At 31.4% G+C, this 27802-nt stretch overlaps 1 protein-coding gene across 2 annotated transcripts in view; it reads right to left on the bottom strand.

Annotated features, from left to right (window-relative positions):
* LOC105144270 (protein turtle homolog B) overlaps positions 1-27274 on the bottom strand; it is a 311040-nt gene extending 283766 nt beyond the window's left edge. The window contains exons 1-2 of one of the 2 annotated variants that reach the window (XM_087404939.1): positions 26603-27274; positions 16027-16390 (exon numbers count right to left, since the gene is read on the bottom strand). In XM_087404939.1, the coding sequence (XP_087261065.1) occupies positions 16027-16129 (103 nt within the window). In that variant the 5' untranslated portion in view covers positions 16130-16390; positions 26603-27274. The remainder of the gene's footprint in view (positions 1-16026; positions 16391-26602) is intronic. The other variant, XM_087404940.1, reaches the window with a different exon arrangement.
* Positions 27275-27802: the final 528 nt, after the last annotated feature.

The following is a 27802-nucleotide window of genomic DNA, read 5'->3' as shown; positions in this document are numbered from 1 at the left end:
TATATATATATATATATATATATATATATATATATATATATATATATATATATATATACGGATGGTACAAGGCAAACGAGAAAAAGCGATGTTCATCGAAGCTTAAAATACGTCCTTATCATATTGCCTCACACTATGTTAATGCCTTATGCGTCCCAACCGTTGTCTCCTTGTCTTTCCTCCTTGCCTTCGACTTACAACCTCCCCATTCACCTACCAAATCTTTCACGCGGCGATTTTACATGCAGAAACGAGACAAAAGAATGCAATTCCAACGCCGGCAGTTGTATGTACCATCCCGCGATTTTCCTCTTTTCGCGAAACGTACGGTGCCAAGAGCCGAGTGCTGTTCCTGAAATATTTCCAGTGCCACCGGGGGTGGGGGTGGTTATGTGGTGGCTGATGGTGGTAGTAGCGCGTATGCTGGATCTCGGTGCGGTAAAGGGAGAAAAAGAGATAGAGAGGGTGGGGGGGGAGGGGGAGGAGAGAAGAAGAGAGGGAGAGAAAGAGAGGCAGAGGGGAACAGAGAGAGAGAGAGACGAGGAACGGAAGCCCTAGAGAACTCTAACAAATTGTCATTTGCAGTGCAATACTCGTTCCGTCCGCACAATAATCCAGCGCGACGCTGGCTGGCATCGCGGGCGTCGGGAGAAAATCCTTATACAGAGCGGAAAATGCTGGGCCCCGACTAAATTAGACGCCCATGAGATTCGGTTTCAACAAGAGTCGGACGTACATCCCCACGGGAACGAACATCTTCGGTTTGCACTTTGTCAAACGATAATTTTATCAGCGATCGAGTCGTTACATTTCTTTTCCGCTTGAATTTTGTCGATGTATTTGTACAATCTAATTTCTAATTTGCTACTAATTAGAAATTAGATTGTACAAATTACCTTTTTTACAGCTAATACATACATCTTTTTTTTTCAACTATCTTTCTAAAATGAAACATTGTTTCTTTTGATATCTATACATTTAATTAGTTAATTAAACTTTCCCACTGTCGAACCGATAAACCTTATCCTCTTTCTTCCTACCGTCTCTTCCGCCCAGCAATAGTTCTTTCGATTCTTTGGAATGTTCGCAGGAAGGAAGCCGGGCTTGAAATCTTTTTGAGACCGAATGATTGCACTCGAAAGGAATCCAATAAACGCACTCTATTGTTGCTGAGAACCGCGGCTAATTGCGAGGTTGGGCTTAAGACGAAGTAATATTTTTGAGAGCGAAGAATCCTCGGTGAAATATCGACGCGTCTCTATCGGGAATTTTTCTTTGATCTATAACAATTAGATCCATTCTTCTCAAGCCCGCATTTTATAGATAAAATATTTAAAATCAATCAGATATTTTGTAAACTTAATGATAAAATATGTAATTACGCATTGCGCTGTTAAAAAGAGAAATTAAAATCTGTTAAAAATTGCGATTGCAATATAATTTCGTTTTAAAATACAATGATTTTCGTACACAGGATTGGTGTAAATATGAAACGTGCAAGGATAAATATAAATATATTTCACTTATGAAGAATTAATATATTACAACAAATATTAATTACATTACGAATCAGTCACTAAAAACAAAAGTTCGATAAATAATTTTAACAAACGATTGTCATCATCTTTCTCCCTCTCTCCTTCTTTCCCCCCTTTCTCTCTCTCTCTCTCTCTCTCTCTCTCTCTCTCTCTCTCTTCCTGTATGCAATATATTTTTATTGCAAAAAAGATATTTCTCTTATTAAAATCACATACTTATTAAATTATTATTTTCATTGGACAATTTTAACAAAGTTCTTGTTCATTTCCTAACAATTTCCTTATAAGAGAATTCTTTTCATAAAATATTAAAATATTATTTTTATATACATGGTATAACATATTGAAACATTTTTTTTCGATAAATAAGTAATTAAAAAAAGAAACAACTCTGTGTTCTTTTTTTAGCTTTGCGACAGCACTTTGTTATTAGAAAATTCTAACTGGTAAGAGGAGCGAGAGAATTCAATTACAAAACCGAAATGATAACTTGTCAGACATATTGGGTCGCATCTGACCCGTTTCTGCCATTTGCGAACTATGGCAAGTATGTCCGGCGTCCAAGGGTTAATGTAGAGGTCGAACTCGAAGAAAGGGGTCATAAATTGCATTAAACGACATTGTCCGCATTCCAAAATACCGAAATTATTTCTTATGATACTACTATGATTGAAAAGATATTTATTATCAGCGTATTTTTATATTTAGTTGTAAAATTATTTGTTGAAATTTATGAATAACTGCAAATTTTAATAAAAGAATTGAATAGACAAATCTCTCTGTAATACTAAAGATGTACACAAATCATTTAAACATTAATTTTAATATTTTATATTTATATTAATCCGTACATTTTCGCATTAAATTTTTGCTACAGGAAAGTCGTCTCGATATTCAAGTCATTAGTACCTGTCATTACCAGTTAATGAGGCAGAAAGTTTTAATTGTCAATCATCAACAATTTCACCTGGTATCATTTTGTGGCATGATGTATCGGGCTTTGACGTTGGCATTTGTACCATTAATGAAAATCAATTTCGCGCGAAACGCTGCGAACATTACTACGTCATAAAATAATACTCGCTGTAATTCTAGATAAAGCCCAGTTCCATTTCCGACTAGTACTTATCCCTTCCCGTATTACGTTCTAAAATTAATTTCTTCTAATAAAGAAACGGAAGTAACTTCAAATTTTATCCTTGGAAATGCGGAAAAAAACCTTTCGTAACCTACGCTGTTGTACTATTTTGCACAGTTCTACTAAAAAAACGAAATAAAAAATTTTACGTCTCGATTTCCAGTCATGCGTGATTTAATCGTTATCTCTGCGCTATACTTTAAAAAAGGCGATGTTAAAAATCTTTTCGAGGTTGAATTATTGCACCAAGAAAAACTTTTTAAAGTTACTTCATTGTTGTTGCAAGTCTTTGTTAATTGAGAGAGAGAGGGGAGGAGCGAGAGAGAGAGAGAGAGAGAGAGAGAGAGAGAGAGAGAGAGAGAGAGAGAGACAGAGAGAGAGAGAGAGAGAGAGAGAGAGAGAGAAAGATGGTCCTTAAATCGATCGGATTTCAGTAGACCGCGAAACGGATGCCATAGCGGCTGCACCAAAGAGATATGAAAGATCAAAGGAAGTAGAACACGAATGCACCTGCAATCACTTGACGAAATCTTTTGTACGACGCGTCTTCGAAGAAGGAAGACTCTTTTGTGGAGTGAGTCGGCCTATTTAACGATATTTCTAGCATTGCGATGTGTCTAAAGAATTTTCAAACAAATACACTCGTGACAGTTCTAAAATGAACAATTTATTCGTTAATTATCATTAAACTTATATCCCTTATTAAATAACGTATTAACAAAGAATTATATTACGGTATGTAATAATAATATATGGAGATAATCAGTATTTAAAAAAATATATAAAAAAAGATTGAAAAATCAAATAAAACGTAGATCTTAGTGCGAATAATTATAAATCTAATATTATTCGCATTATTGACTATTTTTAAATTAATATTTGTTTTTTAACAATTTTGTTATTTTTACCGAATATAATTGTGTATACACCGAAAAAGATGGAATTTCTAGTCCAAAATAAAACTGTATAATCGAATATTATTTCGTGAATCAATATTTAATAAAAACTCGATATTTAGCAAAAAAAAAATGATGCAACTTAAAAATTTTCAATGTATCAAGTGTTTTAAAACTTTTAGACTATAAATAATTTTGTATTTAGTTATACGGTTATGTGATTATACGATTAATAACATCGCGTTTTACTTTGAGACAAGCAACTCGAGATTACTTCGTTTTACTCAGAGACAAGTAACTTAAGTTTATGATGTTCTTTTATGAAATGTTAAGCAATTTCGCGCGTGGACTCGGACATACGCGGAAAATTAATGGCACTAAAAAACTGTGACGTCGAATGAAGATTCCATTACAACTTGAGAGGAAGAAAGAAAAATAGGAAGAGAAAGAACCGTCGATGAATGTACATTGTACATGCACGACGCGAAATTTCTTTCTATAGAACTGAAGCGCACACCTTCGAAAAGGAAAAAGTTCTTTCGATGCAGCTCGACATACCGCCGAGAGGAATTTAATACACGCGGCGTATTGTTATTACAAATGTTAGCTAATTGTAATTGAGAGAATGTATATGGATTCGCAAATTGAAATCTTTATGATCGATCGGAATGTGCGCGCGCGACGATAGTGGACTTTAACGATGATATGCGCGATGCGATGCTCGTTTTGCAGTAAAACTGCAACGCGAAATAATTGATCGGCGGCGCCGCCACCGGCCGCCGCGCATTCGCGTTAAAAACATTTTATTTGCATTCTAAATGTGACTTTTGGTTTTATTTTGTGGACTGCATGTTGCGCGACGGCAACAGCAACGGCGATACGTTGCGGCGCCAAAATTCCTGTCGCTTGCTCGTGCGAATCGCGTAATCATTCAATTCTTTATCGTAAAAACTAAATAAAAGTCAACATTTTAAAAACATCAGTGGCAATTTTTCCAAAATTCCGAAATATTCTTGATTGTTTTTAAATAGAAATTATTATGCTTGTGAATTATTATTCAGCTTTTCGCAGTTAGCGTGTATATATACATTGTGAATTTTAACCACTATTTCGCAAAACGTTAGATATTACATTTTACTTATTTTATTCTTTCTTTTCTGCAGAGAAACAAACAAAAATCTTCAAATAAACCTATTCATTTTTACATAAAAGTGATATGTAAATGTGTATGGGAGAGGCATTTTGATATTGCACAAAATTGTATCGTATTGTTATATCATTTCATTTGACAATTGCTACATGCAGAAACTCATTAACCTGTTCATTGATTACTCATGGATACATCAATTGGGCAAATTGCAGAATTTATAGACGAGATTTATCAGGAGATATTACAAAGATCGAAATACCATAATTAGTCGACACGCGACACCATTAATAAACTATATACGCGATCAAATCAATTTATACGTGCATTTTCGGATTACAATAGTATCGGGATTATCGTCACTCCTGAGTTTAAATCTGCTAGATCCAGATATCAATAAGAACCCATATTAATTGATCCGCCAATGTATAAAAATAAGAAGATATTTTTTAAAATAAAGATTATATTTTGTTTCGTTTATGTTAATAGTTAATGAAATTAGAAACAAATTTTTTTTGCAATTTCTAGGAGTTATTCAGATTAGAACTTCTATTAAGCTAACAGAAATCCAATTTAGCAAAATTAAACCAATTTTTTGTGTGGGAAGGAGAGGGAGGGGGGAGAATAAGACTGTCAGTCAACCTCTCACAAAAAATTTTTTTTCAGTTAAACAAAATGAGCGCAAAAATTTGGTTTGCGGATTTTGAAAGTGCATAAATAACACATTATTACATAATTTATTCATTAAGATTTGGTTAAATGGAGAAGCCAGCTAGACAGACGTAAAAAGTCACTCGTTACGAAAAAAGTAATTTATTTGTACGAGTTTTACTCGTAACGAATAAAGTAACGCGTCGATGCATTACAAATAATTAATTACTTTTTTTCAATAAATAACGAATAACCGTGATAAGTTATTTTTTTAAATGACTTTCTCAATCTTAGTTATAGTTTTCTAATCTTAACGTAATCTTAGTGAATTCAATTAGATGCACTCAATGCGCATTGGTACACATTAAATCTATCGTACACAAATTGATAAAAATAATATATGTATATAAATTCACATTAATAATTAAAGTATTTAAGATCTGCTTCAAAAATAGAAATTCGTCATACTTAACTAGATAAAAATATGCGTTTTATTAAGTTTTTTTAATATTTTTCGACAGAACTCGTCCAGAGTTTTAATCGGAACTACTCAGTACTCTCAAAAATTTTCGCAACATAGGAAGGATCGTCGAACATTTTTTGAAAGTACTGAGTAATTCTGGACAGTTCTCGACGAGTTTTGTCAAAAAGTATTAAAGCTCAAAGCGATTAAGACTAATGTTTTGCGAGATATGCGACATTTGTTCTCGAAAAATTTTCAAAAAATTTTTTTTCTTTTTTCATTAATCGGATTTGTCTCTTATGCATCAGGAACTCTAAATATTTATAAAATAAAGTTACTAAGCCATTCAAAAAAAAAACTATTCAATCTTGAATTTCGATAAGAAGTTAATACCCTACTTTTAAAAAATTATTAAAAAATGGTTATTAAGCAAATCTCACGTTAAAAACTATAGAAAACTCTCCGTTTCGTTAAAAAAAAAGCAAGAATTCTAATCAGAACTATTGCATTTAAAAATTAATTTTCCAAAAATGTTTAATTTTTTTTATTCTTCGAAATTTTTTTTATGTATCTGAAATCCAAATATTCACGAAATGAAGCTATTAAGCTGCTCGAAACTATTCAATCTCGATTTTCGATAAGAAAAGTTAGCATTCCATTTTTTTAAAAATTATTTAAAAATAGTTATTAAGCGGAACTCTTGTTATAAATCATAGGGAACTCTTCATCTCGTCCAAAGAAAGTGGGAACTCTAATCAGAACTTTTGAGTACTATAATTGGGGTGCTAATTTCATATATCTTAAAAATAATGACGCTACTATACTTCCATTCACTGATACGATCTCATACAAAAGTGGATATTTTATTATGTTATAATTAAGAAAATATGTAATATTAAGTACAAAATAAAAATAAAGCTTCTTTTTCTCTTTATAAAAGAATATGAAAAGAATCAACTGACTTACGTCTATTAAGTTGGCACAGCCATTTCAGCACAATCAAACGCGATCTATATCACATTTTTTGCTATTTTTTTATCTAATTTTTCGCTCCAACCGCTAAAACCCATGGCTCTGCTAGCTTAAGACTAAAGTTAGCACAAAAAAGCAGCAAATAAAATATTAAATACATATTCTTGAAGAGCTATTTTTTTGCTAATTTTTTGCTCTATTCCCGTTTTTTTTGCTCACTGTTTAAGTCGAAAAATTCGACCAAGAGTGAATAAAAAATTTCGATTTGCGATATTCTTCAAGCAATTAATTCTACAAACATTTTAAGACTATAATGAGTTCAGCAATTAATTGCTTTAAGATACTTTACTCTTGTACGCGAGCCAGCACAATCACACTCTTGGTCGAATTCTTCTTAAACAGCGAGCAAAAAAATCGAGAATAGAGCAAAAAATTTGCAAAAAATAGCCCTTCAAGAATATATATTTGATTTTTCATTTGCTGCTTTTTTTCTTTGTGGCTGTGCTAACTTTAGTCTTAAGCTAGCACAGCTATAGGTTTTAACGAATTGGCTAGAGCAAAACAATCGGGAATAGAACAAAAAATTAACAAAAAATTAGCAAAAAAATAGCAAAAAAATGTGGTACAGATCGCGTTTGATTGTGCTGAAGTGACTGTGCTAGCTTAATAGACGTAACTGACTTTGAGCTATTGATTCCGATTAATATCACAATATAGATATTTTATTCTTGAAGTTATTATAAGACATAGATTGTAAGTAAGTACTAATAAAGTCATGTAATATTTTAATAAAAAAAATAAAAATATTAGGTGAGTGCAAAAATATTCAATTCCAAAGAAACTTTTATGTAAGTTCAGAATATATTTTACTCAAATTGACAAATTGACAATAAATATACTTACTATTCGACAAAGTAAAATTTCTACTTTAAAAATCTATTGTTTGGAATTGCGATAATTTTTAACGGAATTAGCATTAAATGTTCTTTACATTTAATCCATGATAACTCAGTGACAAAAAATATTAGAATTATTTAAAAAAAAATGATTTTGTAGAAAAAACTTTCAAAAATTTTTGGAAATTCATTTCTGGATGCGTGACAGGCTCATAAAGTGAGAAAAAATTCTCATTTTGCCCAGTTTTAATTTTGTATATGTAAAAATTATTAATTGCACAGAAATTAAAAAAATCATAGTGACCTTTCACAAAAGTAGAGATTTTAAGCTTTAAAATCCTTCTTTTAAATTTAAATTTTGTTTATTTTTAAAAAAGTTTCTACAGTTGCTGAAATTATTGAATAATAAGCACGAATTTTTCATCTAACTACTAATTCATTTTCAACGGTAAATAAATTAGCGGTACAAATTCAGTTTTATTCATTTTTGCATTTTCTTTCTTTTATTTCAAAGTCCTGCCAGTCTAATATATTAAGCTAGCAGTGCCATAGTCTTCTTAGAAATGGTATAAGATATGAAATTATTTTTGTACAAATTTGAGTACAAATTCAATCCTATTAATTTCTCTAATCTTACTTTTCTTTTATTTTAATATTAAGCTAGCAGATTTTCTTCAAAATGATAGTGCAAAAGTATCTTTATATAATGATACAACTTAGTATAAAATAAATGCTAATAATAAATATTCCGAAAGATCCAATTTAGTTTTGCTAATCCTGTTAGCTTAATAGAAATTATAAAAATATTTATAAAGATAAATATTCATCAAGAATATTTTTCAATTTCAATGCGAATTTAAAAAATCCACATTTCTAAAAGACATATATTACTGCTTTATGAATAAATTATCGAAATATGCTCAGCTGTTCTTTTACTTATAACTTGTAGATACATGATATATGTTTTACAACAATGTTACAATATTATAGAACGTTAGATGTTTTACAACGAATTAAAAAATCAGATTCATGCAATCACATTCTAGGATAGAAATGTCTTTCTATCAGTCACCGGTTGGCAAGTAGTCAAGAGAAACGGTTTACGAGTTATAAAACTATGCCTTGTATAAACTGCAACCATGATTGGTCGTTTCGCTTTTGTTGATGTATAGTCTACGACATTAACCGCAAACATTACACTGAAACTACGCGCTATATCCTCGTTTACGTCGCAAGTTATACTATAACTTATCCCGTCATCTTTTTTATTGATATCACGATACGATTTCCCAAAATTATACAAACTACTCAATGACAAATTTTATTTTAGTTTCATATGATTTATAAAAGTATTAAAAGTATAAATATTGATGTTCTACTTTATAATTTCAAGCAGAATAATTTAAATAGTCAGAAGAATAAATAGTCTCGAAAGCTGAAAACTGTACGAGAAGTAATATGATTTTGTTTTCACATTTCTGTAAAAAGTAATCGATTAAAAGGTTCGTGAGAGGTAGCTCGCTCAGGGCATAGAAAATTATAAGGAATTATAAAGAAATTAAAAAAAGAATTGGGTTTCAGTATCTGACATAAATCGACTTATAGTGAGAGAAGCGTAGTTAAAAATGAAGATTAGTTGTATGAAGGGCAATAATGTACGTCTGAAAGAGGTAACCCACTAATTCCTTTCTCTTTGAAATTTAACACCGACGTTCACACTCGGTACACCTAGCGAACGGCAAAAAGGTCGTTCTGTCGCGAAAGCTTCCGCGCGTAAACAAACGTTAGCCGTATCGAGCCGATGTTCCTATCCCGACTTTCCTCTCTGCTCTTTTCACCGACGTGTTGGCACTCTGCGCACTTCGATTTTCTCGTGAGTTTTCATCGTTCCCAACGGCGTCATCGGTGCGAATCAACGGACCATGTAACAACACGATTTTACTTATGTTACGTCGTGCAAATCAAGTCGTTCACGAATAATTGATATCCGCGTATATAATCGCTATCTTGATGCATACATCAAATATCTTTTTATTCAAACGATCCAGTTTTTTCTTCTCGTAGTAAAAAACGATTTAAACTACCTCTCTGATTTTTATAAACTTCATATATGTATATCATGAATCAACTCAAAATAAAAGAATCCATTTTTTTTAAACGTTTTAACTTGGAATATTTCTCTCTGATTCCTTTTAATCAAATATTACTAAAACCATGTAATATAAGCAAAAGTGCTTTAAAAAAAAAATTTAGCAATAAAATAACATTGGAAGTAGGTATCTCGTAATTATATGAAACGGTTTTAATATTGTAAAACTTTTATTCAAAAAATTTCGGTAAGCTTCGAAATAACGTTTTACTCACTAACTCTGCAAATGAGCATATATGTAAAACGTATCTCTTATTTTTGCTTATTCTCCTCTCTCTCTCTCTCTCTCTCTCTCTCTCTCTCTCTCTCTCTCTCTCTCTCTCTCCCTCTCTCTTTCTGATATATTTATTATATAAGCTCGTAAAAAGATTGGAAGGAAATGGAATTTTTACACTTTCTTCTTTCCTTATTATTTTTTTTGACATTTTTATATGAACGTTACATTCATTGAAATATTTCAATTAATGATAAATATAAATTCACGATATGCTGTATGGAAAATTTTAATCTGACAATAATGTACATCGAAATGCATATTCTTCGCTATATAGGAAAATAAATTTGCGCGCACTAATGGAAAATATGTTATACAGTATATAATGCGCCAAATTGCGCGGTTGCCAAACAAGTGAAGTTGCATTCAAACAACAAGTTTTTGCCGACGTGAAATGAGACATGTATTTTACTTCCGTAAGCTGACCTACTAATCTAAGAATTAATTAAATCTGCTGTGCTAGTGAGATTTCATTTCATGTCTGTAATTCTTCGTGTACATTGCTCGTATAATTCACTTCCCATATGAATATTTGGCAAAGACACGAAAATACATAAAATGTTTCAGAAATTTAAGACTTAATCTATTTTGTCTCATTTCATTATTTGTTGTTAGATTATTGCAATATTAAAAAGAATATTTTTTCCTTTTATTTAATCTGTAAATATACAAATGTGTACATATGTATAAGCAAAATCTTAAGAAGTTAATTTTATAAATATTAAGAGAGAGAGAGAGAAAGAGAGAGAGAGAGAGCTTTATAAGTATACAATTCAATTTTCCATTCTCATTTTATATATATAGTTTTTTATTTTCATCTCCTGAGTCTAACGACATTGTTTATAGTATTACAGATTAGAAATTGTAACTCTTCAAAAATGTTCATTTATTTTTAAATTTGTTTTTAAAATGTTGACTTGAAATTTCTAAAAATCTGGAAATAGAGGCTTTTTTTATGTTTTTTCAGCTATATTTATTTATTTCTTATCAAGAATCCTTTGCTTGAATTCGAAATAATTCGTTCGTACTATTACTGGGCTATTCTTTCGGTTCATGAAATATGTATTAAAAGTACCGTGATGCCGGTATACAAATTAACTCAGCTGCCTCAATTTAAAAAGAAAAACGCGGGGACGACGTATCTCATTTGGTTGACGCGTCCTCGCATTCCCCACGGAAACGCCTCGCTCGAAAACTTTCCCGAAGAATCCGACGTAGCGACGTCTAATGCATCTTGACGCGCGTTTCACGAGGAAAATGCGGAAAAACTGCGCGAGCACTGAATGTCGACAAATTCAACCTTCAGGTGCCGAGATCGTGACAAAAAGTCAGATTGGCAAATAACAATGTCCTTATCGAGATTACATGAGAGTCAATTTTTCACGTTTCTTTTGTTACATTTTTTCTTAAGTTATAAATTTTAATACAAATATTTAAAACGAAAGTATCAAAAAATATCTTATAATTTATTAAAATGTAAATTTTGAATTTTAAACTTGAACACGTATCTCTAAAATATTTTAATTTTGTTATAAATAAATAAACATTGTAATCAAAGGGGTAAAAAAGATATTAAATTATTTGAGAGTTTGAAATAATAATATTAATATTGTTAAAATTTTATGTATAAACAATTATTAATTTTCATTGGTAGTAATATCATTATTAATAATACAATTAATTTAAATTTCTTACGTGTTAAGTTTTTAAATTTAAAAATACATAAAAATGTTTCGGGAAAAGTTATAAAGTTATAAATAAGTTGTAAATAATATCACGCAAGAATATAATCAATATTTTGTAGTATTTTGAAATTTAATTTGAAATATGTAGATTGATATCAAAGTTTCATTTTCGAAGACTATATTTATGGCGATAGTTTCAAAATTTCATCAACTAAATACCTTTTCTATCAATCTACCTTTATAAATCTGCATTATAAACTGCTTTCTATGAACTTTCGTCTCATAATTAAAAGATTATTATCACAGAAACGTGCCTTGCTGCCAACATATTCGGTAGAGTATCAAGTAATTTACAAATCAGAATGGTCTAAACATGAGATAATACGCGTTCGTAACAAAAGAGGAAACTTTGATGAAATACGAAAAGACTTTGTGTAGTTTTAGAAACGTATGAATAAATCATTTCGCGATGACAGCTATAGTATGATACTTTGCAATTTTTTACGAGCCCTTGCAAAGATTGGAATTAAAGTGATACAACACTGTTAAATCTGTAGTGTCAAATTTAATTTAATGTGAGTCGCCACTGCTCCTACTCAATTATATTGTTATTTTATACTAAAACAATGGTTATATTTGACATTGTATAAAATACATGATATAGTGTCAAATTTAATTATCATTTTAGTATAAAATAACAATATATTTAGCAGTGGCGACTCACATTAGATTAAATTTGACATTAAACATTTAACAGTAAAAGATTATGAAATTTTCTAATTTTAATACGTTTCTTATATTATTAATAATACTTTTTTTTATATTAATAATAAATATGTAAAATTGATAGAATATTTTAGGTTTATAAAAATCTGTACAGAAGTCATATTTCATATCACATACAAGAAAAACCAAACTTTCCGCGCTTTTCATTTTACTAATCCTTCAAAAAAGGCAAACTCAATGTTAATTCTTACTGTGTCAAGATTTCTGCGACGCGACAGAGTAAAATCATATTTGCCAGCCACATTTTGCTGTGTTATTTACAATTTTAATCAATTATCGAAATGTTTGAAGCCAAGTAGCTTATTCATTTAATTAGCTGTCGGAGCTTTGCAAATCCTCACAACGTTCTCTTACTTTACGCTTCGAATAGCCGTAATTACTTCCGCTTCGCGCTCAAATTAAATAACACACACTTGGTGTCGTTTAATCGGCCAAGTACGACTAAATTTACTTAACTATATACTGACATTTCGTCTAGGTTATTTTCTTGTTGTTGCTGTTTTTATTGTTGAGGATTACTACTACGAGTCTCTAATAGAGATTCCCGATTGGACGGTAAATATTTAAACGCGAAACGAATCTGACTACGTCCAAGTCGCTTGCTGACATTGCAATCACGTTGAGCTTTAAACGCGAGGTTGCCTGAGAAATTAACTTGTGAAGATTCAACGCTATAAAATAGCATCAATTCATAAAATTAGTAATTTTCTTACTGTTAGAAATTACTAAATAAAATACTAAAATATTAGATAAAGATAAGTATATATATTAATTATGTGTAGCAATATATTATAAAACTTTAAAATCTCTTTTATGCAATTTCATATCATATTTAAATTTGTAAGATAATATTATAATTAATAAAAATTTTCAATAATAGGATTCAAAATTATTATTATTACTACAAATCTTAAGATAATTAATTTTATAGAATGCATATTTGCGTCATATCAATTAAGAGAGTAATAAAAAATAAGTTAAGTATGTAAATAACATATTCTTCCTCGATTATATCAAAATATAATAATCTGTCTATGATAAACGAGTATCTGTTTATTTGTAATGTATCGATTTCGAAAGTGATTTATAGTAAGAAATACAGGAGTATAACTCGAGGAGCGACAATCACTAGTGGTAATTCCGTTGCTGGAGGAAGAGAATGAAGCAGTCCGTCGCGCATTTTCTTTTCGCATGCAGCGTGGCGCCCAGTCTTGATGGTCCACGAAATAACGGCGACATGGCGATCTCGTTAAAGCCGCGGTGTGTAAAATGGGTTAAAAACCCCTCATTTTCACGCCCGAGGGACGAAATTACGCGGCCGGAATACCCGGTGGCTTTTGTCACCGGGTGATTCAATTGCCGCGTTACCAACAAAAGTATACGTCGCTTTGTCCGCGTGTACACAAAGCGACGTTACCTCGCGAAAATTGGAATAATGTCCGACTCGCAAAGAGCTTGCGCACGTGCCTTCTTACTCATCCATGTAAAGAAAGGAATTATTACGAAATATGTATACGCAGATATTTTTTAATTATCTCCTTTCACGATCCTCCCTTAGTACACTTCTAAATTTCATTTCGTTTCAATTTTCATATAGCCGTATGGAATAAAACCCATTAGAGATAAAAAAGTGATATAAGGTTTCGTTGCCCGACGTAATATAATCCTATTATTTTAAGATAAAAACATTTTCTGAGAGAGAGAAAGAGAGAGAGAGATGGAATAAAATATACATATATTAATGTTTACGTTTAAATATTCACTATCCGATAGGAAATATTTATCACAGATCGTCGCAAATAATTCTCGCAACAACAAAAAAAAACAACTCGGAATAAAATCGAAATAGTAATTAAATAATTTTAGTCATATTTAAATGACTAAATAAAGTCGAAGTCGAGTATATTTTTTTAAATTTTTGGAACTGTAAAGTTCAACATAATAAATTGCTTTATTCGTATGACTTTGGTATACTTAATTAAATCTATATATATTTATATTTCTTAATTATTTCTTGTTAAAAACATGAAAGGAAATATGTGGTTAATCATTTAAAATTCGTATCTCATCATACGTTCGTGAATATTTAAATTGCAAATTAGTATAATACTATCGAGAGAGTAGTAGTACAAATGTCGGAAACGATAGACAGATTAAGTTCTGTAACACTGTTTTCGAACTACGTGTAACAACCAATGGAATAATAATTCTCTATCAGTACTATCTATTAACAAGACTGATAGATTTACTCAATACACACGATACACAGCAAAACTCAATTGTTGTATTAAAGCTATCACATATTCAACGATCGATATTTACTCCTTTAAAAGTACACAATATATAGTAAACGGTATCCTCAAAATTCTATCTCACGATATAAGTCTTCGCAACGATACAATGATATCGATTTATTTTTTACGTAATTTTATCTTGAAGGATATATATACGCAATTATTGATTCATCATAAATCTAAATTTTCATAAATATACTAATATTGTGTCAGAATCATGATTGCAATTTTGATGAATTTTATAACACTGTATAGACCTCATGGAAAGTGTCAATCAATAAAAGCATAGACGGCGCTTTCCGTTATTTAACTCTTCGGAAACGCATATAGTCGTATCACAAATTCAATCTCGTATCTGGCTGCGTCGATATGATGTAACAACCGATCATATTTATATTACCGCTACATATTGGAAAAAGTGTGTTCCATGAACGTGCGATATCCGTCTGTTTTCCAAACCATACGCCGAGCTTTTACCGAAAACTATATTCTGTTGCGGGTAAGCTCATGCGTTAACTCTTTCCTATGCCAATATTAATTGAAAGTCATAAGTTCTCTGCTTTCTTCGGGAACAATCAATCAAAGCACTTGTTGGATATTTATTGGTCTCAAAAATATTGGAATAAATTATCAATATATCGGAATGAAATATATCAATAGCAGACAGTTTAGCTTGACTCTTAGCAGAGTTAGTATTATGTTATTTATCAATTGTTACAAAGTGCCCCAACATCGCAATATCAATTAAGTTCATTTGTTTCTATTATTAATTCATATTTTTGTCTATTTAACATACATCAATATAAAATAAATGTGTTGTTTCTGTTAATATTTCACTTTCTAAAATATATCATAAATATATCAATTGAAAAGTTTAATTTCACATTACATTTTTTTATTTCGTCTTTACTAATCAAATATATATAAATTTTTTTAAATATTTAATTATATTCTGTTCTAAGATGTACAATTTTAATTTTTTCTCTTACTCTAACTTATATGATATCCCGGTCTTTTTGCAAGATGTGAAATGTTTTTCCAACACTCTCTCTCTCTCTCTCTCTCTCTTTAACAACCATTAAATATCCATCGTGTGCTATGCTCAATCAGCTACGGATTATTTAAACCAGCACTCACCGATTTCTTGATTGGTTATCCTGGCATGGCAAGTGCTACAAAGTAGAAGCGTGAAAAGCGACGCGAGGGATCCAAGGGGGATGGCCATCTCATCTCGAAGCATCTCGACGCTCCGACGTCACGTCACGTCACGTCACGTCACGTCACGTCACGTCACGTCACGTCGCGTCAACTCGTGTCAACGACACACTTGCCCCGCTCTTCGTTTCCTTTTTACAACACCCGTCGTCTTCTGTCCCTCGTCGTCGACGAAAAGCGCGAACCAGGATCCACTCTTGGAAGCACTTTCCGCGACTCAAACTCTCATCGTCGAACTTTCCTTCTGCGAATTCTTCTCATTCGTCCGCGAATTTTTCTTCGTCACCTTCGAACACAAACCACACACTACATTAAAATCATTAATAAATCACAAGAACCATGCTTATATACATGCGCCAACTTTTCCCTTCCTTTATTTCTTACTTCAGAGACTATATACTCTACATGCCCATCCTTTTGTAGAGAAAACTGAGAATAAGTACGCGAGTTGGAATATATTCCTTAATAAATTTTATTTTCATTTTAACCCTTACAATACCATGATTATTCGTCTCATTTCTACTATCATGGATCACTAAAACCCATTCATATTTTTTATCTATTGAAAATAATTCAAAAAATCTCTAGAAATTTACAAACACACATTTAACTTTCTAGAATAAGTGTTTAAACTTCATTTTGGAAAGTAACAAAATATAATATAAGTTATAATTATCGAAAGACTCATAAGTTAGGAAAAAAGGAATCGCTTCACTAGTGACTCACGATAGTAGGATTAAGTACAGATGATACAGGATATAGATGATCAAGAAAGCATTACATAAAAAAATGTTACGGATACAACACAGTTTTTGAGTATATGGCAAATAAATGTATATTATATTTATACAATGTAATATATTGGCGAATATGAAATATGAAAAAATAAACAGTATCTATTTCTTCAAGATTTGTTCAAAAATATCAGTAAAGTAATCTGCTCTTATCATATGTACTTTGTTTCTCTATTTACATTGAGCAGAGAAGTGTAGATTAAAGGAAGACAACAAATCCCTAACTTGGAAGTAATCTAGATTTTGGATAATCCAGACAGTGCAACTTGGCTTTAAGTGTATCTCAAATCGGAATTAGATTGACCTCGAGATAGGTACGTAGATTCCTTTAATATAACATGAAATAAAGAAATAAAATTTTGCAGCTTAAAAAGAAAAGGTAGATTTCGAGATTGATTCACTTAAATTTTACAGAAATTCCCTTCACAAAAATTAAACTTTTTCTTTTGATCTTGTAAAATATAAATATTGCACTTTCAATGTAAGACTGAAATGACTCTTGTTTGCGAAAGACAATTATTATATTAACTGTTTCGTAAGCATATTAATGTTCGACTAGATATCTACTCAAATTTATCAAGAATGAAATATCGTTTATTCCCTAATTTAGAATTTCCTCGCGAGTAGTGTAACATTTGACACTACGATTTCGGAAAATTGCGACCCCTGCAAATGTAACATGCGAGCTCGCGTTACCCATTTCATGTAACGCTCTTACGACTCTCCCTCTCGAATTCTATTCTGCAGATTTTCCTTTCTCACCTGTAACGAAACGCATGCAATTCCAATGGTAGTTGCTCCTGCCGCTCAAACTCTCTCGATAGCTGACAGTGTACATTCAGCGTAATCACGCTGCTGTTTCCTTTTCCCCTTTTCCTTTTTTTTTAAAAAAAAAATATTTGCGCATCCGGAGAAAGAGTTGTCTCTTCCACCATTTTCACGAAATATTTGTTTGCATCCGTTCCCACAGGAATATGTGAGAGAGAGAGAGAGAGAGAGAGAGAGAGAGAGAGAGAGAGAGAGAGAGAGTGCGTGTGTGTAAATAAGTGAGTGAGTGAGTGAATGACAAAGAGAAGGGGCGGAGAGAGAGAGAGGGGGGGGGGTGAAAATATTTCATCCGGCGAAGCAATTGCTTCCGTCGCGGATAATTCGACCGACAAAAATTTGAGAGGAGGAATATGTACAAAAATATGCATGATTTTATCCGCCGCGGTGATAACGTGCTTCTTGTCCGAGTTTTTGATGCACGCGCGACAGGCCTCGTCGATTGTGACACAGCAGAATGACACAGTGCACCGGTGCAAATATCGCGATTGTCGTTTAATCGAGTTACGTGCCCCAGTTATTATTTTATTTACCGATCGGTCGTGCAACAAGTTTATCTCCGGATACTTGCCGGGTAGCCATTGTTATTATCTTTGTTATATCATGACTCGTGCGTTCGTCTTGCGATACATCGTAATATATCGCTTCGTTCGATTCCATTAACTTCGATATAAGAAATACGCTTGACAAGTTGCATTTTAGAAAAAAGTAATGTACCTATCTCTGAACCTAAAGCAATAGATCTATAGCGTAAAACGTATACATTTCACTGTTTGTTTTTCTTAGAAGAGAAAATAAAGTTTCTTGGGAAATAACAAAAGACATTTTCATAGGAAAAAGAGTTCATTTGAATAAAGTCTTTTCTCTCGTATACTATTTCTGGTTTCGAAGATGTTACGGGGAGTAGAAAACATCTTAACGTATTAAAACTTGCAAATCTCAACGACATTCATAAAGAACTATCCTAAAAGTAAAAGTTTCTCAATATCAATTGAAGTAAATTATCAGGGGATACGTTTCACAGTCCACTATTATCATATGGTTACTTGGGAATTACGAACAGTTTAAAAATGTAAAATAGTACATGAACACAAGATCGCTTTGAAATTGTCGCATTTTGCAAATGTATCCGTCGAAATTGTAACTGTACTTTTATAGTTGTTGTAGATATGCTACGTTAGCGTGTCAACAAACATGAAAAACCTACAAACATCGAGAATGAAAAAATAATGTTAAAAGTATATTATCGTTTCTTGATAAATAGCAATTAACAAATTCTTATATTCAGCGATACAAACTACTAACAAAACAAAAAATGAAATGAAAAATCAGAACGAAATATTGTATAATAGATATGAATTATCTAATTGCAGTATATTTTTTGTAAGTGCAATATTATCAGACTATTATCTGTTTAAAACATAATATCGCTGTACAAGCAAAAGTAACGTTTTACGACAGTTATAAACACAATGCTATTTAAAATGCCACAGTACAATTAGTAGGGAAAATTACAAATACTTTAAATCAGACGGCTTAATTCGATGCTGCTCAAGACAAACAACTGGGCCTTTAATTACTTTTTGCGGGAGAAACTTGGAAAATATAAATAATTAATTTCTCTCGTCACTCCTCTCCGCTCGAATATCTAACGAAGCAAAAAATAGCAGCAATTTTCACAATGGATGAGTAAACAAACGAGTGAGCAAGCAAGTGAGAGGTGAGCATGTATCGAAGGATGTACATTGCCCGAGAAAATTGCAATGTAAAATTGTAAAATTGCAAGCGGGCAGCATCGGATCGTTTAATTCAAGACTAATTAACGGTTCAATCACGTTCCACGCACAGATATCGCGAGGGACCAGGTAAATTACGATTCATTATTCCACATCGTACATAGTCTATATGTATAAAAGAAGTGCCCGGACAGTTCCATTCGAGAGTTAAACCGCTAATTAAAAATGTATACACTAATTCCGTAATATCTGAACATTAATAAGAGAGACGGTGATTAACAATGGAATTCTATTTTATTTTACGCATTAAGTACATGCGATTCCAATATCCTAAATGTAATATGTGTAACAATATATATATATATCTACATTAACTTTTTAAAAATTTTATGCAATTTAGATAAAATAAACATATAGATACAATCTACATGAATCTATTTGAACTTACGTGAATCTATATACTGAGAATATATATCCTAAATTTTAATAAATATTTATTTGAATAGTATCAACTAAATATTTATTAAATATAAAAATATATTTATTTGGTACGAAAAACATTATTTAATTTAACAATCACTTCTTTTTATTAAGCAAGTATTTATTTTATTGTAAATAAATGTTTAGTTGGCAGTATTCAATAAATATTTATTTAAATTTAGGTTATTTTTTCTCAGTATATGACAATTTTATCTGATAATTAGCTGAAAATTATAAAACATAATAAGATAAAACTATAGTAATAAAAATAAGATAATATTATAGTTCTATGCAGAGCTCCTTAAATAATAAATCATATAATATAAAACTGTAATAAATATTTTGAAAAATTATAAATGATTAATTGTTTAATTGATTAATTAATTGATTAATTGATTAAATAATTAATTAATGATTGTATTATTTTTAAACGCATGTAGACATTCAATTTTTTAAATTTCAAAGTTAAAATAGAGAATCATAATTATTGCACAGACAAAGCATGCAAATTAATTACGTTAATTTATATGAAATTAAAATCAATGAAAAAGAATTGAAGTACAAAAACTGGTTAAATTCATTGGCAAAAATAACTTTTCATAAATTTAACATATTAAACATTCCGCGTCTTTTAGTATAAGAAACGCAGTTTCAACAATTCTAAATAAAGTGATTAATTATATTTCAACGATTTTCGTAAAATGTTTCACATAACATTGGCAGAATACACAATTAAAATTATAATACAAATAACGGTCAAAGACGAGCGAACAATAAGATGTTGAAAATAATAATAAATTCTTATAATAATTTTAATATTAAAATTACAATAAATCACAAAAAAGTTTTTTTATTTATACCATAGTATTTAAAAAGTGAAGCTGACCAGTTTTTGTACCGAGCTCCCTTCAATTCTTTTTATTCTCTACTGTATATAGTAAATAATTTAGTTTATTTGATACCTTTACTAGGAAACTAACAAAACTGGAATACTAACAAAATTGGACCACTAACAATTTCTCGTTAAAAAGTTCAAGATATTTAATGAATAGAAAAACCAGTTCAGAAATGATACTCGCACAATGCTTTAATAATCAAATAAATAAAAATATAAAACTTGTTGTAATAATACCGCCATCATAAATGGAAATATTTCATGTCATAATAATAGAGCAATTTTGTTGTTATATTACATGAAATACTTCAAGAGTTACAATCTTTCAGTTTCATATTTATTTCAATTAGCTTTTTTTGCATGTATGAATATTTCAGGTGGAAAACTGACGTTATTTGTCATTTCGATGCCAAAATGACAACAAATAATATCTCAACTTGCTGCCTGAAATATCTCGTTTATATTATATCTACTATATTTAATTATAATTATTATTATTATTTTATTAATTAAACTCTCAAGTTGTCAAAGATATCCAACATTACATTTGTCTTTATGTGACATCAAAAAAATACATAACATCCAGATTGCAATTTTTCGGCGAAAAGAAAAGAAATTGATAATAATGACGTAATTAATTCGTAATCAATTCAAAATTACGGTGTGAATAAAATATATCACAATGCAAAATGCCAAGGATTCTTAAGACACATACCACTCAAATCCATCTGTAGATGAAACAGCATTAATGTCAGGAATGTAATCGCCTACCCAGTCATCAGATTTCCATGTAAATGCATTGACGCACCTACCGGTAGAATTATTCGGTGGTCACCCACCCGAAGGATCGAGGGTCGAGCCCTAACCATCTTCTCCTCTCTCTCTGATCTCTACACGCTTATAAACGTACCGGACAATAGGTGAATTTAATGACCGCGAAAATTCCGTTTCGCTGCGTATGCAGTATGGCGACATTGTCGTAACGATTCCTACTCCATATCAAACTATACCTGTCTTTTTCTCATTATTATTCAAATTAAATCGATTTCAATGAGATTTAATGCAGATTCAATAATACAATGCAATATTAAATATGCGAGATTGCGAAATGTACGAATGTTTCAGAAGATTCACGATATACGAAGTTAAATGTACAAATGTAAATCAGTGAATCAAATCGACACAAACGATGCAAATATTTTAAGCGAATATTTCAATAATGATTAGAAATAAGGTTTATATGAATAAAATCAACTAAATATGAGAGCGCCATTTATGATCAAAGTTAGAGATATTTAAACTAATACATAGAATATATTTTAAATGCGATTGTGAGGACCGATTATTTTCAGACTTTCAACACAATCAATCTGAAATATTAATAATCTCTCCAGTTAGAAGCATCGTAAGACTAAACCTATAAAAAATTTATTGTGAAAAATATAATTTCGGTTGAGGTAATATTTTATAGTAAGTTCTTATTTCTGAATCCATTAAAAATATATAAGATTTATAATATAAATCCATTTAAAAAAATACACACACACACACATATATATATATATATATATATATTGTATATATATATATATATATATATATATGTAAAACAGTTTAATATCTAATGTTGACTGTGTGGTGCTTCTCGTATTTTGTAAATATTTCATATAAACAAAAATATATTCATTTTAATATGGAAATATATGAAATAAAAATATATTATACATTTCGTGTAAATAATCCTTGATTTTTATTACAAAGTCGACACATATATGTAAAATATGTATTTATAAATTTAATTGTTACCGAAATATGGATATTAACTTTCCTATCAATATATATAAAGAATTACAATTTATACTTTCAGAATTTATATTGTCTCATGTTTTTCGAAACTTCATATCAGTGAATGCAAACTTATGTTATGTTTTAATATCTCATTTATATTTTTCAAAAGCCTGGCTTCTATAAATAAGAGTGAAAGCATTCACTTTATTTTATCCATAATCCAATAACAAATTTAATTTGTATTTAATTTAATCAAATTTAATTCATTCCATTAATTGAATGAATCATCAATATAGATAAACCGTTTGTTACTTTAATAAAATGTTTCTGTAAATAAAATAAATAATGAAAGCATTATTGATCTTGAACAAGAACTAGTGGTACTAAAAGTTTAACTATGCAACAATACATAAATATGCAAGTATCTATATGTTAATTAATATATTAAATAAATTTAATAATTTATTAATCAAATAAACAAAATAAATCTATTTTATCATGAGAAATATAATTTAATTAATAATAAAAACATAATTATCGTTTATTAATATATTACAAGTAATTTTTAACTAAAATTAAATTTATCAAACGAAGCAAAATTAGATTAATTTTGTCTTTTAGTTTGTCAAAAAGAAATGTATAAATAACGTACATTTCATTACAATTTAATGGTATTATATTTCGGTAAAGCATATCAAACATCAAATCGTGCCGATTAATATATTGAAAAACAAATCAGATTAAAAAATGCGACAAAAAAAAGGGACGAATCAGCAGTTGTATTCAAGATCGTCGTTTCTCCATCAGGTATAATTTCTAACGTGACGGGCCAGCTTTTTATAGAAGATTCTTTCATCTTTCCGATCACAAAGGCATAAATTGTTTTCGTGACTGGCAACGCGCGCCTTTTTCGAGAAAATTGCCAGTCAAGGAGTGACAAGTACCCTATTTAAGTCCCGTGTAATACTGTGTAACTGTTCCCGACATTATCGCATCCGATTGATCGTTACATCGCATGTGAACTACGATCGTTCCCGAAAAGGACTCTTTTCGAAGAAAGATCCCTTTCGGGAGTGAACGCGTAGATTTAATATGAAAATTTTACAAAGATTAAAATTCTTTTAGCGAAGTGCGAATACAACACTACGAAGTCGCTCCAAGCGGATGCTTGCATGCGACGCCGTGATGGACGAGATGCATATTTATTCTCGAAATCGCACATGATTTATGATACATGGAAACGAGAGGCGGCAAATGTCGAGAAACAATGTGACACGATTAAAATTAATTTGAAGCTACTATATTATACGGAAAGTCTCGAGACACGATACTACAATATTACAATTGCATTCTTCGTACGCGTAATGATGTAAATAATGTAATACAATTTTATTGCAATTCATAAATATATTTTAGTGGTAGAGAACTACACCTCGACTACACCGCTACACTACGGCAAAGCAGAAAATATGACTCGATTTCTGTACACCGTAACACAATATTTCCAATATTCCGTATTCACATATTCGGTGCAATATGGTCCGCTTTAAGATAGTAAATAATATCTCATTATTTCAATGTGACAATGTCGCACCGAATAAATTCAATTGCACCTAATAATGTTATTTTATTTGTATATCTATGGCGATCTCATATTGTCGATTAACTGCAAATAAACAGTCGCGTGCGTATGTGTGTGTGTGTGTGTGTGTGTGTGTGTGTGTGTGTGTGTGTGTGTGTGTGTGTGTGTGTGTGTGTGTGTGTGTTTATTTCGTTAATACAAAATATATTTTTGAATAGTTTCATTATTCACCATCCTCCGGTCACGCATAAACTTATGATCAATGGACCTCATTGCTGTTCGTTACAATTAAAAATTTTTAAATTGGCTCATCGTGAAACTGTCACGAAAATTAAAGGAAAAGGTTGCAAAGGGAAGAGTAGTGTTAATGAGCGTAACAAAGCTGAATATGGTGCTCTGCGAAAAAAAATGCTGTACAATTTTTAATTTGGAGCACCGCAATTAAAAATTACGAACGTGCATCGTCGCTTTTTAAATGTGAACAGAAATCAAATAAGCACAGAATTATACGTGAAAACGGAGAATTTTTATGATAAATAATGAAAAATAAGTATATACGCGTATAAGAAATAACGCATTTTGCGTTACTGTATTGTTAAGAAATATTTAAACAGTATGTTGAATCTTATATGTGTAAAAATACGCGAAAGAGCACTCTTCAAGTTTCACTGAATTTCAGCGTAATATTCTTCTGTTTGTAAAATATCTCTGAGTTCGCGCACAACCGAAATAATAAGATATTATGCTGCCAAATTTTAAAAGCAAAATAAATGAAATATTTATATATTAATTAAATTCAAATATTTCAAAGAGACAGTTTTTATAAAAAAAAAGAATATTAAAATAAAGAGAATTTAATTTTCTTGTTATAAATTTAATATATGCGTAGATTTAAATTTACAAATATTAAAATATACATATGCGTATGCGTTTAAACACACATGTATATTTTAATATGATGTATTCATAATTAGCAATATTATAATAATGTATTTCAAAACTCTAGCAATATTTCAACAAATATACATATATATTTAAATTTTATAACAGGAAAAGTAAATTTAATATAACTTAATTTTAGAAGAATTCGAATATTCCATCTTAGTTTCTAGTTTAATTCCAGAAATATTCAATAAAATACTAAGACTAGCAGAGGTCAGTATTAAAAAGTTACTTTCAAGAAGTATAATTTTGGAAACCTTAGTATACATGCGATTGGGTGATTCGTGTCCTGCACACTTCTTTTCCTTTTCGAAAAACTGGGAGCATCACGTAATTAAATGTAATACTTATATACAATTTTTTTAAATACACAACTTTATAATTATTTTCTAAAGATGTCATAAAGTACATGTAAGAACTACTAATACCAGTTTCTATCAATGTAGAACTCAATTCAATTTACTTTTCATATTCTCTAATTTTTAGAACTAGAAAAAGATAAACAGTTAGTTGAACTAAGATTAAAATTAAACTACATCGATAGAAACATTAATATTTATATATATATTTGTTGAAGTGATGAAAATTCATTCGAGACACGAATGACATATCATGTGTAGTAAAGGACAGGAAAATCATACATTAAAGGGTTAAGATGCCTCATGTAGTAAATAGATAGTCTTACAAGTTTCGTAAAAATATTCTGATTATTTTTGCTAAGCTTATAACAGACTTTATTTATTTAAAAATAAAAAATGTAAACGCGATCACTCGATAAAACTTTACATATTCGATATTTTTACCGCGCAGTAAAATAAATCTTGTCATTAAGGCACACAAAAAATACTCGTTAATAAAATAAATTTTATCGAAATGTATGATAATTTATAAATTAAAAAGAATAACAAATTGCAGCAGCAATTTACTTTACAAAATGTAAAAAATACTTTAAAGTACAGCTGTACGACGATCACTCATTTATCAAAAAAATAAATTTTATAAAGTAACTAAACGTCTGTCCCTATATGATCTGTCAATTGCATAAAATTCTATTACTTTACATTTTTCTCCGTGCAATATCATACAACTAGAAATAATGAAGTGCAAACTTCATGTTGCTCCAGAATGCGTATCCTCCAAAATTACCGTTTGGAATATATATTCCCTATATATAGGATTACGGATTCGAGGTAAATGGCCTAATCAAATAATAATCAACATCATTACTAAATAAGCTCTCACTTATTTGTGTGTGGGAAGCATTAATCGTGCTACATTGATCATTCGACTGAATATCGTCCACTCACGTTACGAACGTTTACAGAAACCGTTAATTCCTCCTCGCGAAACGTTTCCTATCGATTACGTCTTGCGATAATTATTATGCGATCTGTACTTATAATCTTGGCGAAAATGAGATAAATAAGAAGAAATAATTCTTCTCACTCAATATTACCGTGTAAAAGATCCTTGGGGGCGATGATAATCACAGCACACGACATTCCCTCCGAATGCGATCGCCCGTCACTACAGTCCGTTCCACGTTCGAAGGTTCGATTACCATCGTCGAGAACGATGACTTCTCTCTCACAGGGCCATCACCGTATTAATCCTCTCGATCTCACGAACATACACGAAACCCACGCACACACACGCGTAAAGACGAAACGGAGAAGAGACGAAGAAATCGTAAGAATACACACTCCAGCAACTTGTTGCGAATTCGGAGCGCGCGATCAGCACCTCTAGATCATTCGGGCGAACATTGTTTTCGCGCCGATTCAGATTCTTGTCAATCTTATATCGAGTTTGAAAGAACTAATCGCGAACCACTTTCACCACCACGGAACTCCGCGAGATTCGACGTAAGTACTGTCACCAGATTGAAATTTCAATGAAAACAGCTCGCTTCGATTTCTCACGCCTCATCACGCGCACAAATTGTGTAGGTAATTTGGAAGCGATCAGTGCGTAATACCGGTGGTAAGCCGAGGGTGACTTTTCGCTCAGCCGACCATGGTAGGGATAAAGACGCGACAACTAACGACGACTGCACGACGGGTACTGAACGAAGTGAGCGCCGAGTGGGGCATGGGGCGCGCGCCGGTCGCTCGCCCGAGTCCGGCCGAAGATTCCCGAGGTGAGCCGAAGCGCTCGCGAAGTGTGCCGGGTGCTCCGCGCGCGAGCGAGTAAACGGCTTCCGCGCGCGTCATACATTTCTTTTCTTTTCTTTTTCTTTTTTATTTTATTTTAAAGTAACGCGCCGATGACCGTGACGCGGTACGCGCGAATCGTGTTTCCGTTTTACGAAGGGCGAAATTTACAACGATGATAAATACAGTTTGCAGAGCGAGCTCTCTGAGAAGCCGGAAGCGAGATCGCTTAGCACCTTTCCTACGTTACGTAGTAGACATGTGAGCCGCGTGTCTCTCGACACTCGCCTCTGCTCGCCTCGCTTCGCTGTGTCACCGACGTAGTACGTACATACGTACGTCGCGCGTTTAATGTCGCGTAAGTTATTCGATATTTGCCGGGTAATGTCGCGTAACTCGTTCGATATTGCGACAGTAATATTTCTAACGTCTTTCACGCGACAGCTCCTCTTTCGCGATGATAAACACTCGTCCGACCACTTCGCAAACTATCGACCTTCGAT

This window comes from Acromyrmex echinatior, chromosome 3 (genome assembly GCF_024713525.1).
Source record: "Acromyrmex echinatior isolate Ae372 chromosome 3, ASM2471352v2, whole genome shotgun sequence".
Taxonomy (NCBI): Eukaryota; Metazoa; Arthropoda; class Insecta; order Hymenoptera; family Formicidae; genus Acromyrmex; species Acromyrmex echinatior.
This window is presented reverse-complemented; position numbering and strand designations above follow the sequence as displayed.